Source organism: Artibeus jamaicensis, unplaced genomic scaffold, assembly GCF_021234435.1.
Source record: "Artibeus jamaicensis isolate MK-2021 breed Jamaican fruit bat unplaced genomic scaffold, CSHL_Jam_final contig_374, whole genome shotgun sequence".
Classification (NCBI taxonomy): domain Eukaryota; kingdom Metazoa; phylum Chordata; class Mammalia; order Chiroptera; family Phyllostomidae; genus Artibeus; species Artibeus jamaicensis.
In genome coordinates, this window is record NW_026521808.1 from 623583 (window position 1) to 640155 (window position 16573).

The window sequence follows — 16573 nt, forward strand, 5'->3', positions numbered from 1 at the left end:
GATGCTACATTTGATTATATAAAAATGCAAAAACAACCTGGACAAAAACTCACATACCCTGAGTAAGATGAGAAAAAGCATTATCCTTATCACAAACAGCTAATTTTCTTAACATACAGAGTGCCTATAAATTAAGAAAAAGATTTACAAATAAATAGAGCAATGGGCAAAGGAAATAAACAGATACTTCAGAGGAAAATACAAATAACCCTTAAAAAATAAGATACAATTACAGAGTGGCAACAATCAAAAGTATGATCTACCAGGGCCTGGGTGCAAGGAAACAAAAACAAAACTTTGACGACACACAGAGCCTGTGAGTGTGCAGGGGAACAGCAATTCTGCCTCTAGGAATTGGTCCTACAGACACATGTACACGTGTGTGACATGCAGAATGTGTTAAGTACTTCGAAAAACAAGAAAATATTCATAAATGTCTATAGTCACAGAATTTATCTGTAAGGATACATGAAAACCTGATAACCCTGGTTATGTCCAGGGATGGACCATGGGGAAAACTGGAGCACAGAGTATGGAGAAAAATATTTATTTTTTCTCCTTTTAAAGTTCCTCTTAAAGTTTATACTATGCATACATACAACCTATTTTTAAAAGTTATTAACTTATCCAAAAGACTGATAAATTACTAAAACTACTGATGCAAATTTAACTTGCTATAGCTGAGGTACAAAGTCCAGATCATGGGAAGCAAATGTCCTGTTTGATCACTCTTTGGTGGTATTTAACATGAAATATTGCATTCAGTTTTCAGCATGGCATTTGTTTTGAGACAACCCCAAAAGAGAATCCTCCCAAACAACAGAGACCAAGATAGTAAAAAGCCTAGAAATTGAATGATACTAGGAAAATTGGTGGGGGGGAGAGGGGACTGAAGAGGTTTGGTGGGGAGAAGGAGGAAGGGACTCCCCACAGACCTCACTGTCATAGGATTTGACCTTGGGATCTTTTGGTGTCTAAAAGCAGGAATGTTAGAAATTGCTAATTCTTCCAATTAAAACCACTCAAAAGGAGAAGTGGGCAAAAATTCTGATTAACCAAGCAATTGGATCTAAGGGGTAAATATGAAAACTGAGAATAAGCCACCAGGAAGTGAACTTGTGAGGTCTCCTAAAGCAGACTAAGGTAACAGAGGAACCTGGCCTAGAAGCCCCATAGCACATAAAAGCTTCTTATCAACCAATTAAGGATATCTCCGCCTCCGTTGAAGCCGCAGATAGTTGCTCTGGAGAAATTTCCACCCGATCCTTCCTCTTATCAGAACGTCGCAGGATGATGACAGAATGAATGTGAACAATTCTGACGGTGTCAACCTAAAGGAAAATCCACAGAGATGTTTACTTCTGTCTCTCTCCAGTAATATCTATCCCTGAATTTACAGAATTGTATTGTATTACATCATCAGGTTAAAGATTCCATCTTAGAAAACTGACATTTTTCTCATAAATAATGGAATGTTTCAAATAAAACATATTCAACCTCAACATATATATTTCAAAACAAAAAATACTAAAGCTAATATTTAGATCAAGGAAGGACTTTTTGAATGATCAATTAATAATTATTTGACTATCGCACAAAAGAATACAAGTCAAAATGCTAACACTTTGGTTGAGCAGCAAGTATCACACCTGAAACTACACTAAAATAATGTCGTAAATTAATGCTATAGAAGCTCAGAGGGAAGGAGTCACTTAAATTAGAACAAAAATCTCCACAGAAAAGGCAGACGAATGTATGTATTTCCTGAATGCTGTGTGTGCAGATAGAATTTCTGTAAACGCTAAATGGATGCTAGTAATATGTTTGAGAGACAAGTTGGCCACCTGATTTAAATATTACTATAAAACTTTAGATGGAATGGCAGACAGCAAGGCTAAGGAAGAAGGATATAAGGTATTGATAAAAATACACAGGACGTCAAATGCCAAGCCATGATCTGCAGGATGAACTGGACAGAAGTAATAACAAAGTATCAGACTAATTGGATGGCAGAAATGGAAGAGACAGAATTGAGAGTCATTAAAAAGGAATAATCCACAAGATTTGGTAGCTTATGCACCATGGGTGATAGAGGACAGGAAATTGTCAAGGATAGCTCTTGAAGGTTGAAATGGTGAAACACGGCAGGCAGATCTAAGTTTAGCAAGGATCAGGAAGGAAGATGAGCATGTTTTCAGATGAGCTGATCTGGGATGAGAGGATGTAAATAAAAACAAGGAACAGTATGGACTTGGGGCAGAGGTCCAGGCCTAAATCAAGGGGGGTGCCCACATTTTGGATGGGGTACAATAAAAGGAGCCAGGAGGGAAGACACAGGAGTCAAAACAAGAACAATGAAATGGTTCAAAAGTTACGGGGTGGGGGAGGAGATGAGTGTGGCACTGCCAGATGTTACAGGGACATGGGTAAGATCTGAAAGGAGACTTTTAGAGTAAGCTATAGACCTATTACAGTGCAATACAGCAGCCATTATACACATATGGTTACTGAGTCTGAAATGTGGTCCCCTTTCACGCCTTTTCTACCTGGTAAATTCTTTCATAGCCTTTAAATTCCCTTCGATGAGCCATTAAATGCTCATTCTATAGAGAATTAATCATTCTCCCCACCATATGACATAATTAAATAATACCAATACACACCTTTGCTAGAGCTTATACCATGTTGGGTTCTCTTTGCTGACATAATTATTTCTTCCTCTACTAGAATGCAAAATCAAAATCCTAAGAGTAGGGAACATGTTTTAGTTATGTTTGTACCCCAGTGACCATACAGTGTCTGGGAGGCACGGAGTACACAATATAGAAAATGGGGATTCAGAAGACAGCAGCCAAGCCCTGACTGGTATAGCTCAGTGGATTGAGTGTGAGCTGTGAATCAAAGGGTCACTGGCTTGATTCCCAGTCAGGGAATATGCCTGAGTTGCAGGCCAGGTCCCCAGGGGGGGCCATGTGAGAGGCAACCACACATTGATGTTTCTCTCCCTCTCTTTCTCCCTCCCTTCCCATCTCTAAAAAATACATAAATAGAATCTTAAAAAAAGAAGAAGAAGACAGGCAAGCTAAGCCCACTTGCCTGTGCCCCTGGCATGGATTTTCAGCTGATTTTCCCACAAGTGACCAGAACATGGCATGAATTTTTGAAGCCAAGGAGTACAGAGGATGCTGTGCACCATCTGGTAAGAGATTTTAGAAGTTTGGGGGAAAATACCCTATGTGATGTATCTGCAGGAGAGAGGACAGAAAACACACCTTAGTGGCTCCCTCCCCTCCTAGAGCAGGGCCCTGGTCCCACAGAGGGAAACCACCAACCCTAATTGGGAGAGACTTGGAAGGATATACAAAGTCTGGGAGATTTGGGCTACACTCACACAGTGAGCAGCACATCCACAGCTGCAGTGCCAACTGGGAGAGCTCCAGAGAGAAAGTCTATCTCCTTAAACTGTCTGAGACACTGGCAGGCTGTGGCCAGACCTGACCAAGAGAGACTTTGCGCCTTTGGGGAGATGAAGCACATGGAGAACTGGCCCAGGGCTCAGTGCTGCAGTATAGGGGCCACACAGAGACTCTTTTAAAAGAGGAGCTGAGGCAAGACATGGCAGGAACCCTGTGCTCACGCAAGTGCATGCAGCAGCTCTACCCACAAAGAAACCAGAATGAAAGCACAGTTTGGTCCCACTGAGTCCAATTTCACAGAAAAGTGTCATGCTAAAGGGACTGGGGGACTCGATCCAGCATGGTTGGTGAGCAGGGGGCTGTACAGAGTGGAGAGTTTGGGCCTGAATCTCCTGGAAGAGTGGCAGACTGGAGCTGGACGGCCAGGAGTTGAATGCCTGAGATTCACTGGAGCCAGGCAGGCCCCTCACAGGCAGGTATGCCCAACCCGTACCTGTGGGATTGCAGACTCTGAAGATCAGTGAGGCCAGCTCAGGAGCCCCCTATTCAGCCATACCCACAGGGGAAAGGAGAAGCTCTGACCAGGTCCTTTCTGAACTTCTATCAGACACTACGAGCTATGCTGGTTCTTCGAACCCTGGTCCACTGAAACCAGCAGAACAGAGGGATTAGAGACAGGTGCGACAAGGGGTGTTCAGGACCCCACCAAGCCTCTGCTCTTATACAGAGCTGCCCTTTTTACACAGATTGGCCCCTCACAGGAAACGGACAGCTAATTCATGAGAAACTACACATTATTGGAAAATAATGCGGGACAAACCAAAACCTGTGGCAGGGGGCAGGGAAACACTCCCACCATCTTCCCTAAAGACTGAGCAGCATCCCCTAGGGGTGATCCAGGGATTCCACCCTCCTGATTGCACCAGAGGCCCCCTCTGGAGAGGGGCAGGTGGAGGCAGTACTGTCAGTGCTCCCAGACATTAGATGAACCACTCCTGGGCCTTGTGCTGATGGAAAGCCAGCAAGGCAGAACAGTGGGGACCAGCCAAGCCTGAAGAAGACAGCAACAGACTTGGAATCATTGGTAGTCTCAAACAGGGCTAGACTGGGACACCATCCGATATTACCAGGGGTGGATCCAGTGGCAAACACTGGACTCTGCTGAGATGAAGTCTTCTTCATTATTTGTGTTATTTTTCTCTCCCGCATAGCTTCTTAACATTTCTTTCTTTTTCTTCAACTTTGTTCCTATTATTTCACTATTTTTTAAATTTTAGTTTATTTCAAATCTTATATTTAGCTTCTCCCTTCTCTTACTGTTTAGCCTTCTTTCTTATTTTTGTTTTAAATTTTATTTTTCCCTTTCTACAACTTGTTTCTATTCTGCACTCTTAACATTTCTCCCCCCTGAAGACTCTCAAAATGATTTTTCTTCCCATTAGTCATCTCACATTCTTTTTCTCTTTCTTATGATACCCTTATTCTCTCTCCACCTTTATTAACCTTTGCTTATTGGTTGTTAACGTGGTGGTGGTGGTGGTTGCATTTCTTCAATTTTATTACTAGATGTTCACTGTTTTTGTATTTCAAATCTCAAATTTCACTGTTCCCCTCTCCTACTCCATTTTGCCTTCCCCCTGCCCTTTATTTTTTAAAGTCTCACCTTTTCCCTTTCATAGCCTGGTTTTCATTCCTCACTCTCATTATTTCTTCTCCCTCCATCCCCTCAAAATCACTTTTCCTTCCTTTTTTTCTTTCTTTTTTCTTCTTATTTCCTTTCCACCAGAATTAACCTTTGCTCATTTGTCATTGATATTGCTGTGATGGATGTTTTTCTTCAATTTGGTCCTATTTTTTCAGTATTTAAAAATTTTTTAAACCTCATATTATACTCTTTCCTTTTCTTCATTTTGCTTTCTCCCCTCCCCCATTTTAATTTACAATGTAAATTTCATTTTCATTCTTTTTTTTGGCTGTTTCCATTCCCTACTCTTATTATTTCTCCTCCCTCTACCTTCTCAAAATAATTTTTCTTTCCATTACTCATCTCATATTCATTTTTCCTTCCCACAATAGTCTTAATCTCTTTCCGCATTTATTAATATTTGCTCATTTGTTGTTGATAGTGGAGCTGTGTGTAAGGGATATCTTTCTGGATGTGGGTTTGTTCCCTGGGCTCTGTGGTTTTGTTCTGGCAGCACCTGCACAATGCCATACAAGTCGTGGTGGGCAGAGTGACCCTCAGTCAGCCAGCTGGAGGGAAGAACCCACCAAAGAATGGCCCAACAACAACTCAATTACAATACCCAATTACAAAACCCAATTACAATAAGACAGCCCACATTAATGGCATAAATGGCATCCCAAGAGCATTTAGCTCAAGAGATCAAGGAGACTGCACCACTGAGTCTTACAGGTCTCCTACCACAGATGGCCACTCCATGAAGACAGGGAGTGAAAGCAGATCAATCTAATATGCAGAACCAAACAAAAAGTCACCTAAAATGAGGGGGAATAAAAACAACCCCCAATTGAAAGGAAGGGAGGAATCCCCAGAAAGAGTGCTAAGTGAAGTTGAGGCAAGCAATCTTTCAGACATAGACTTCAAAATAATGGTTATAAGGATGCTCAAGAGAACTACAAGGAACTCTATGGAAGCTACGAGAACTTACTGGGAACTACATCACCATGAAAAAGGGCATAGAAACTATGAATAAGAGCCAGGAGGAAACAAAGAATACCATATCTGAAATGAAGAATACACTCGAAGGGATTAAAAGCAGGTTAGATGAAGCAGAGGACTGAATCAGTGAGTTGGACAAGGTAGCAAAAAAAAAAAAATCCAGACAGAGGAACAAAACAAAAAAAGACTCAAAAAGAACAAAGATAGTTTAAGGGAGGTGTAGGACAACATGAAGCATAATAATATTTGTATTGTAGGGTTACCAGAAGAAGAAGAAAAGGAGCAAGGGGTAGAAAACCTGTTTGAAAAAGTAATGAAATGGAGCGATTGAGCAAAAAGGAAAACAGGACTCATGGACATGGACAACAAGGGTGGAGATTACGGGGGGGGGGGGAGGAGGCTATAAGGGAACTAAATGGCAATGGAAAAATTTATAACAACAATTACATTTTTTTAAAGATTAAAAAAAATTATTAACAGAAAACTTCCCTAACTTGGTGAGGGAAAAATTCATCCAAGTCCAGAAAGCAGAGAGGATCCCAGTAAAGAGGAACCCAAAGAGGCCCACTGCAAGACACATAATTAAAATGGCAAAATTCAATGACAAAGAAAAAATCTTAAAGGCAGCAAGGGAGGAAAAGATAGTAACATGCAATGGAGCTCTAATGAGGCTAGCAGCTGACTGTTCTCAACAGAAACACTACAAGCCAGAAGGGAATGTCATGAAATATTTCAAGTAATGAAAAGCAAACGCCTGTGACCTAGACTATGCTATCCAGCAAGGCTCTCAATTAAAATGGAAGGCCAAATAAAGAGCTTCCCAGACAAATAAATAAATAAATGGCAATGAATAAATGCCTATCAATAATCTTAAATGTAAATAGACTAAATGCTACAATAAAAAGACATACAGTAGCTAAATGAACAAGAAAGCATGACTCGCATATATGTTGTCTACAAAAGACCAACCTCAGAACAAAAGACCTACACAGACTGAAAGGGAAGGGAAAGAAAAAGAAAAGCTGGGGCAGCAACATTTGTAACAGACAAAATGGACTTCAAAACAAATGCCATAAGAAGAGACAAATAAAGTCATTATATAATACTTAAGGGAATAGTCCAACAAGAAGAATAACTCTTGTATACATGCATGCACCCAAAATAGGAGCACCTAAACATACAAGGAAAATCCTGGAGGACTTCAAGAAAGATATAGACAGCAACACAGTCATCATAGGGGATTTTAACACCCCACTGTCAACAATGGATAGATCGTCCAAACAATTAACAAGGATATTGTGGCACTGAAGAACATTCTGGATCAAATGGACTTGACTGATATATACAGAACTTTTCACACCAGAGAAGCAAAATATACATTCTTTTCAAATGCACATGGAACATTTTCAAAGACAGATCACGTAGTAGGACACAAAACAAACCTCAACAAATTCAAGAAAACTGAAATGATATCGAGCATCTTCAAGGATCATAATAGCTTGAAACTAGAAACCAACCTCAAGGAAAAAATGAAAAAAACATTGAAACACATGGAGACTGAATATGTTATTAAATAATGAATGGGTTAAGAATGAGATCAAGGAAGAAATAAAAAAATATCTAGAAACAAATGAAAATGAACACACAACAACTCAAAACCCATGGAACACAGAGAAGGCAGTCCTGAGAGGGAAGTTCTTAGCTATACAGGCCTACCTTGTAAACACTGCAAAGATGAGAGAACAACCTCAAATAAACAACCTAACCCTACATCTACAAGAACTAGAAGAACAACAACAAACAAACCTCAGAGCAAATAGAAGAAAGGAAATAATCAAGATCAGAAAAGAATTAAATGACATTGAAACTAAAAAAAAAAAAATGCAAAGAATCAATGAATCCAGGAGCTGGTTCTTTGAAAAGATATACAAAATTAAGAAACCTTTAAGCAGGCTCATCAAGAAAAATGAGGGTGGACCTCCAAAAATAAAATCAGAAATGAAAGAGGATAAATTACAACTGATACCACAGAAAGGATTGTAGGAAATTACCATGAACATCTATATGCCAAGAAATTGGACAACCTGGGCAAAATAGCCAAATTTCAAGAAATATACAATCTCCCAAAACAGAATCAAGAAGAAGAAAGCCTGAATACACCTATAATAACTAGTGAAACTGAAGCAGTAATCAAAAAGCTCCAGGCATTCAAAAAAAAACTGGACCGGCCAGCTTCACAGAAGAATTTTACCAAACATTTAAAGAACTAACTCCTATCCCTCTCAAACTACTCCAAAAAAATCCAAAAAAAGGGAAAATTCACAAACTCTTTTTACAAGGCCAGTATTATCTTAACTCCAAAACCAGGTAAAGTCACAACAAAGAAAGAAATTAGAGGCCAATATCTTTAATGACTATCAATGCTAAATTTCTCAACAAAATATTGGCAATCTAGATCCAGCAATACATTAAAAAGATCATACACTATGATCAAATTAGATTCATTCCGGGGATGCAAGGATAGTACAATATTCACAATTCAATAAAAGTAATACATCACACAAACAAAACAAAGTACAAAAATCACATGATCATATTAATAGATGCTAAAAAAGCATTTGATAAAATTCAGCACTTATTTATGATAAAAACACTCAGCAAAGTCAAAATACAGGGAGCATACTTCAATATAATAAAAGCCATAGATGAGAAACCTACTGCCAATATCATACTCAATGGGCAAAAACTAAAAGCGTTTCCCTCAAGATCAGGAACTAGACAAGGGTGTCTGCTTTCACCATTCTTATTCAACATAGTACTGGAAGTTCTAGCCACGGCAATCAGACAAGAAAGAAATAAAAGGCATCCAAATGGAAAAGGAAGAAGTAAAACTATCATTATATGCAGACAACATGATAGTGTGCACAGAAAACCCTAGGTCTCCACCAAAAAACTACTCAACCTAATAAGTGATTTTGACAAAACACAGGAATACAAAGTCAATACTCAGAAATCAAGGGCATTTTTGTGCACCAACAATGAAATATCAGAAAAAGAAAACAGGGGAAATATTCATTTACTATAGCAACAAGAAAAATAAAGTACCTAGGAATAAACCTAACCAAGGAGGTAAAAGACCAGTACTCGGAAAACTACAGAACACTGAGGAAAGAAATTAAGGAAGACACAAATAAATGGAAGCATATATTGTCTTCATGGATTGGAAGAATTAACATTAAAATGTCCATACTACCCAAAGCAGTCTATAGATTCAATGCAATTTCCTTTTAAACTCCAATGGCATATTTCACAGATCTACAAAAAAACATTTCAAAAATTTACAAGGAATGGAAAAAACCCTTAACAGCCTCAGAAGTTTTGAGAAAGAACAATAAAGTAGGGGGATCACAATACCTGATATCAAACTATACTACAAGGTCACTGTAATCAAAACAGTCTGGCGCTGAATAAGACCAGACTCATAGATCAGTGGAACAGAATAGAAAGCCCAGAAATAAACCCATGTCTCCATGGTCAATTAATGTTTGACAAAATGGGCATGAGTAAACAATGAAGTAAAAATAGCTTTTTCAGTATTAGGTATTGGAAACATCTTATATATTGCTGGTAGAATTTTTTTTATCTGATATATCTCCCAAGCAAGGGAAACAAAAGAAAAAATAAAACAAATGGGACTACATCAAACTAAAATGTTTTCACACAGGAAAGGAAATTACCAACAAAGTAAAAAGACAACCCACATAATGGAAGAACATACTTGCCAGTACATTTGATAAGGGGTTGATATCCAAAATTTATAAAATACTTACAAAACAACACCAAACCCCCCCCCCAAAAAGCCCAGTTGAAAAATGCACAAAAGACCTGAATAGGCACTTCTCCAAGGAAGACAGACATACAGATGGCCCACAGACATAAAAAGATGCTCAATGTCACTAATCATCAGAGAAATGCCAATTAATACCACAATGAGATATCACTTCATACTGGTCAGAATGACTACCATTAATAAATCAACAAACAAGTGTTGGAGAGGGTGTGGACAAAAGAGAACCCTAGTGCACTGTAGGTAGGAATGCAGACTGGTGCAGCCACTGTGGAAAACAGTATGGAGTTTCCTCAAAAATCAAAAAATGGAACTGCTTTATGACCCAGGGATGCCACTGCTGGGAATATATCCTAAAAATACTAGACTACAAAAAGAACCTACGCACCCCTATGTTCATAGCAGTGCAATTTACAACAGCTATGTGCTGGAAACTGCCTAAGTGCCCATCAGTAAATGAGTGGATTAAAAAAAAAAACTATGGTACATTTATACAATGGAATATCACCCAGAAGAAAGAAAGAAGGAATTCCTACCTTTTGCCACAACAAGGTTGGAAATGGAAGATATTTTGTAAGTGAAATAAGCCAGTTGGTGAAAGACAAATACCATATGATCTCACCTTTAAGAGGAATCTAATGAACAAAATAAACTAATGAGCAAAACACAACCAGAGACATGGGAACATGGAACAGACTGACAGTGACCAGAGGGGAGGGGTGCGGGGGCTAACAGTGGAAAGAAGGGGAAGGGGCTAGTCAAAGAACATGTATGAATGACCCATGGACATGGACAACAGTGTGGGGAATGACTGTAGGAGCAGGGTGTGCCCTGGGCGGAATAGGGCGAAGGAGGACATTTTGGAACAACTGTAATAGAATAACAATTTTTTTTTAAAAGGAAGAAGAGCCCTGGCTGGTGTGGCTCAGTGGATTGAGTACCGGCCTGTGAACCAAAGTGTCCCAGGTTTGACTCTAGGTCAGAGCACATGCCTGAGCTGCAGGCCAGGTCCCCAGTGGGGGGTATGCGAGAGGCAACCACACATTGATGTTTCTCTCCCTCTCTTTCTCTTTCCTTTCCCCTCTCTCTAAAAATAAATAAATAATTTTTTTAAAAAAAGGAAGAAGAAAATGGAATACTCAGCCATAAAATGGAATACTAGTCAGCCATAAAAAGTAAGAAAAATTTAGTCTTTGCAACAGCATGGATGGACCTGGTGAACATTGTGCTAAGTGAAATAAGGCAGTCAGAGGAAGACAAATACCATATGATTTCACTCACATGTGGAGTCAAATGAACAAACTGAACTAACAAGGAAAATAGAGACTGACTCATAGATTGAGAGCATATGACAGCTAGTGGGGGGCAGGGTAAGGGGTAAAGGGACCAAGCAAAAAAGGAAAAAGGACTCATGGATACGGACAACAGTGTGGTGATTGCAGGGGTGAGGGAGTGTAAAGGGATTAAATGTTAATAGAAAAGAATATAGTAAAAATTAAAAAAAAAAGAAATTCAAAAGCAGACACAGAAGGAGAACTGACCTTCCAAGGAGCAACAAGACAAAGCTGAATTTTCATTGTAGTTTTCATTTGTGTTTCTCTAATAGCTAGTTGAGCACCCTTTCCTATATTTGTTGTAAATTTGTATGTCTTCTTGGGAGAAGTGCCTGTTCAGGTCCTCTGCCAATTTTTTAACTGGATTGTTTTAAGCTATATGAGTACTTTATATATTTTGGGTATTAACCCGTTGTCAGAGTTTTTCTTTGCCAGTATCTTCTCCCATCTGGTCGGCTATCTTTTATGTTTTGTTGGCAGTTTCTTTTGCTGTGCAAAAGCTTTTTAGTTCTATATAGTTTCTTTATTTTGTTTTTATATCCCTTACCTTTAGGGTAAAATTTATAAAATCCCATCTAAGACCAGGGTCCATAAGTTTAGTACCTATGTTTTGTTCTATGTAATTTATTGTTTCAGGTTTTATAATTGATCCATTTTGAGTGAATTTTTGTATATGGGGACAAACAGCAGTCTAGTTTAATTCTTTTGCATGTGGCTTTCCAATTTTCCCAGCATCATTTATTGAAGAGGCTTTCTATTCTCCATTGTACCATCTCACACCTGTTAGAATGGCTGTTATCAACAAGACAAGTAATAGCAAGTGTGGGAGAGGCTGTGGAGAAAAAGAAGTCGTCATTCAGTGCTGCTGGGAATGTAAACAGGTACAACCACTATGGAAACCAGTATGGAGGTTCCTCAAAAAATTAAGAATAGAGTTACCATACGAACTAGCAACCCCTCATCTCTATATCTACCCCCAAAATTTGAAAACGTTTATGTGTGGCCATATGCACCCCTATGTTCATTACAGCATTATTCACAATGGCCAAGACATGGAAACAACCAAAGTGTCCCTCAATAGATGACTGGACAAAGAAGGTGTGGTACAGATATACAATGCACCACTACTCAGCCATAAGAAAAGATGAAATACTGCCATTTGCAACAACATGGATGGATCTTAAGAATATGCTAAATAAAATAAGTCGGACCAAAAAAGTCAAGAACCATGTGATTTCATTCATATGTGGGATATAAAACTAAAAGCAACAAATGAACGAACAAAAAAAACAAAAACTTATAGACACAGACAATAGTATGGTGGTTACCAGAGAGAAGGTGGGTGAGGGGGAGGAAAGGGTAAAGAAGAGAAATATATGGCAATAAAAGATTTAACTTTGGGTGGTAAGCATACAATGCAATATATGAATGATGTAGTATAGAATCGTACACTTAAAACCTATATAATTGTATCAACCAATGTTACCCTGGTAAATTTAATTTAAAAAAGAGAAAAAAACCTGACTTTTCAACAAAAACAAAGCCTAAAGATAAGGAGGTAATATGTTAAAATACAAAAAGAAAGGGTCTGGGAACTGATAATTCTATATTCAAAGAATATAAACTTCAGGAATGAAGACAAGATAAAGACATTTCAGATGCAAACAAATTGAGAGAATTCATTATCAGCACAGAAATTCTAAAGGGAGTTCTTCAGGCAGAAGGAAAGTCCCAGCTATGAAGGAAGGGATGAAGAACACCATAAATGGTAAAATATGTGTATAAACATAAATGAATAATGATTGTACAAAACAGTAATAACAATGTCATGTGGGGTGTGAAATATCCACAGAATTAAAATGTGTGACAACAATAATCCCAAAGGTGGGAGGCTATAAATGAAAGTGTTCTTAGGTTCTAGTATTATCAGAAAATGGTAAATATAGGCATTTGTATTAGACTAACAAATCAAGGATGTATATTATAATATGTAGGATAACCACTAAAAGTGAAGTAAAAGAATGTTATAACTAATTAATGGAGGATCAAAGTGGAATAATAAAACAGAGCTGATAAATTCAAAAGAAGGCAAGAACAGAGAGATAAACATAAAACAAGGAAGTGGGTCGATAATAGAAAAATACAGTAAAATTAAATTTAAAAAAAGAAGTAGATCAGCCCTGGCTGGCGTAGCTCAGTGGATTGAGCATGGGCCTGTGAAAGGGTCACTGGTTCAACTCCCAGTCAGGGCACATGCCTGGGTTGCAGGCTGGGTTCCCAGTAGGGGATACATTAGAGGCAACCACACATTGATGTTTCTCTCCCACTCTTTCTCCTTCCCTTCCCCTCTCTTTAAAAGTAAATAAATAAAATATTTTTTAAAAAAAGAAGTGGATCAAATAGAAAGCAAAAAGATGGCAGTGATTAACTCACATATATCAACAATTACAATAAATGTAATTGAAATAAATAAGCCAATTAAAAAGATTACCAGACTAGAGCTGCAACAGACACTGAGGTTAGAGACATCTGTCTTCAGATACTTTTTCTGATACTGTGTAACTTTAGGCACGTTACTTAACATCTGTGAGCTCTGCACTCTTTATCTGTAAAACAGGGATAATGACAGCCAGCAACCTCAGAGTGGTTGGGAAAGCTAGATTTGGGTAATGTATGTAAAATACTCATCTGTAAAATGGGTAAAAAAATAGGACCAACCTCACTAGGTCACTAGGAAAGTTAATTTAAGAAAAGCACCTTTACAAGTGCCTGACACATGGCAGGTAGCCAATACATATTGGTCATTCTGACTGCTGTTGTTAATACCCCATAGATGCTAGTTAGTATGATTCCAAGCTCTAGTTGAGGAAGCTCATCATCCTCAACTGCCTACTGGACAGCCAAGTTTAGTTAGACACAGGCATCTTAAACTAACATGTTCAAAACTGAACCTTTCCTCTTCCTCGAAACCTTCAACATTCCTCCTGCTACAGTAGTTCCAAAGCCTGGTTCCAACTTGGAATCACCCAGTTATCTTTACAAAATTGTGATGCTGATTTAGTTGGTCTGGAATGAGACCTGGGTGGCAGAATTTTTAAAACTTACCCAGGTGAACCTAATGTGCAGCCAAGTTTGGGAACCACTGCCTGCCATTGAGAACCATTAACCTAAAATGCTTTAATATTTCTTTCCAACACTTCATCCCAACTACCCCTACCTTATTTGAGATACTCATCACCTCTTTCCTTGACTACTGTGCTAGCCTCTCCACTGGTCTTCTTGCCTCAAATCTCTCTGGCCTCTAGTCCTTTCTTATATGAGTCTGACATACCTTTGCTTAAAATCTAATGAGTGTCCCATTACCTTAGGATAAAGTCTCATTAGTGAAGCATTCAGGGCCTGTCATGATCTCATTTCTGTTACCTCTTTACATTTCTTTACATAGATCCAAGTTCTAACCATGGTAAATTATGTCAGTTTCCAGATTATATTGTGCTGTTTCACTCCTTGTATCTGCTGGGTGTCATGTATGGACTGCTTCCCTCTTCTCTGCTTGGTTAACAATTTATCCCTGCCAGTTCGGCCCAGATTAGATAGCCCCTTCTGTGCAACACTAGCTCCTTTAGCATATCTATTATAGTGTTTATATACTACTTCTCTTCCTAGATGTATATCTAGGAAGATCCTGTTTATCACTGTACACTTAGGCCATCATGTAGTGCCCCCCATATAGTATGTACTCAATAAGTACATGTTGTATGAATAAATGTACATCCCCCTACAGTAGGAAATTAGTGTTACCTGACCATTACCCATGGAAAGCCATGTCAGGGAATACAAACTTTCTGGAAAGGGCCAGATGGTAAATATTTTTAGTTTTGTGGGCCATGCATTCTCTGTTGCAGTTTCTCAGCTCTGCCACTATAGCACAAAAGCAGCTGCAATACATAAACGAATGAACCCAAAGGAGGCCAAGGCAGGTCATTCTTTGCCTACCTTGACTTATACACAGGAGCAAGACACAGGAGCAAAAGGACCTGGGCTTTAGGGTCTTAATTCCAAGACTGAAAAGGTGTAGGGGCCAATCTAGCCAAGGTGAAATATCTTACTTCTTATGTAACTAAGACCAGAAGAGTCTTTCTCAGGCCCTTCAATTACCCATGGCTTTCAGGGACATCTGTCAGTCCTTTGTGGCCTCTATTTACACTTGTTATATTTTGTTTTTCATCTATTCCTGAGCCGATCTTGCCATCCTCTCCTGAACTTCTTTTGCTCACTTTTCTTAGGCACAGAAACCTTCTCTGACTACAGAAAGAGAATATTCACCCTTGGCATCAACTCCTACTAAAATGCAGTTCCAATCTTAATGACATAATTTTATTTTTTTAAATATTTTTAAATATTTTATTTATTTATCTTTAGAGGGAAAGGGAAGGAGAGAGGGAGAGAAACATCGATGTATGGTTGCCTTTCGTGTGTCCCCTGCTGGGAACTGGCCTGCGGGGAACTGGCCTGCAACCCAGGAATGTGCCCTGACCGGGAATCGAACCGTGATTGTCTGGTTCGCAGGCCCATGCTCAATCCACTGAGCTACACCAGCCAGGATAATTTTATTTTTTCAAGAGTCTATTCCCTTATCTTGAATTCTATGTCAATTTGTACCATCCAAATAGATTAATTAAACTTCATGAGTTCAGTGACCTTACCTTTTTAGTTAGTATTGGCATGGCATATCCTAAAGTCACAAAGTATCAGAAAAAGGATCTGAAGACAGATCTCTCTAACCCTCAATGTCTGTTGCAGTGAGAGCCACAAGGGAGGTGATATTGCCTAGGAAGACATTCTGGATAGAGGAGGCCAAGGCAGAAACTTGGAGAATATTCAATGCACAGGAAGGGAAAAAGGAGTCCAAAAAGGATGGGAGGAAGGGGGAGGAACAGGGAGACACAGCAAAAACAGAACAAACAAACAAAACCTCATGAGAGTTCTGAGTTCCGAGTTAAAAGATTAAGAGAAGCACCAAGAAATAACCTACTGATGTAGCAATGAGGATGTGGCTGGAGAGGTGGAATTAGAAACCAGATTTGGGTGGGTCTGAATGGAGAAGATAAATAAGTTATGATTGTTTTTTTAAGAGGTCTGGCTATTGCCCTGGCTGGTGTGGCTCACTTGGTTGGGCATCATACCAGAAACTGAAACATCACCACTTCAATTCCTGGTCAGGGCACATGCCTAGGTTGCAGGTTTGGTCCCTAGTTGGGACAAATATGAAGGCAACTGATCGATGTTTCTC

At 39.0% G+C, this 16573-nt stretch overlaps 1 protein-coding gene across 2 annotated transcripts in view; it reads right to left on the reverse strand.

Annotated features, from left to right (window-relative positions):
- The window catches only part of BRCC3 (BRCA1/BRCA2-containing complex subunit 3), a 68533-nt gene that overhangs the window by 49031 nt on the left and 2929 nt on the right, over nucleotides 1-16573 (reverse strand). For both annotated transcript variants that reach the window (XM_053664496.1, XM_053664495.1), the window contains one exon: nucleotides 1211-1331. In XM_053664496.1, the coding sequence (XP_053520471.1) occupies nucleotides 1211-1331 (121 nt within the window). The remainder of the gene's footprint in view (nucleotides 1-1210; nucleotides 1332-16573) is intronic.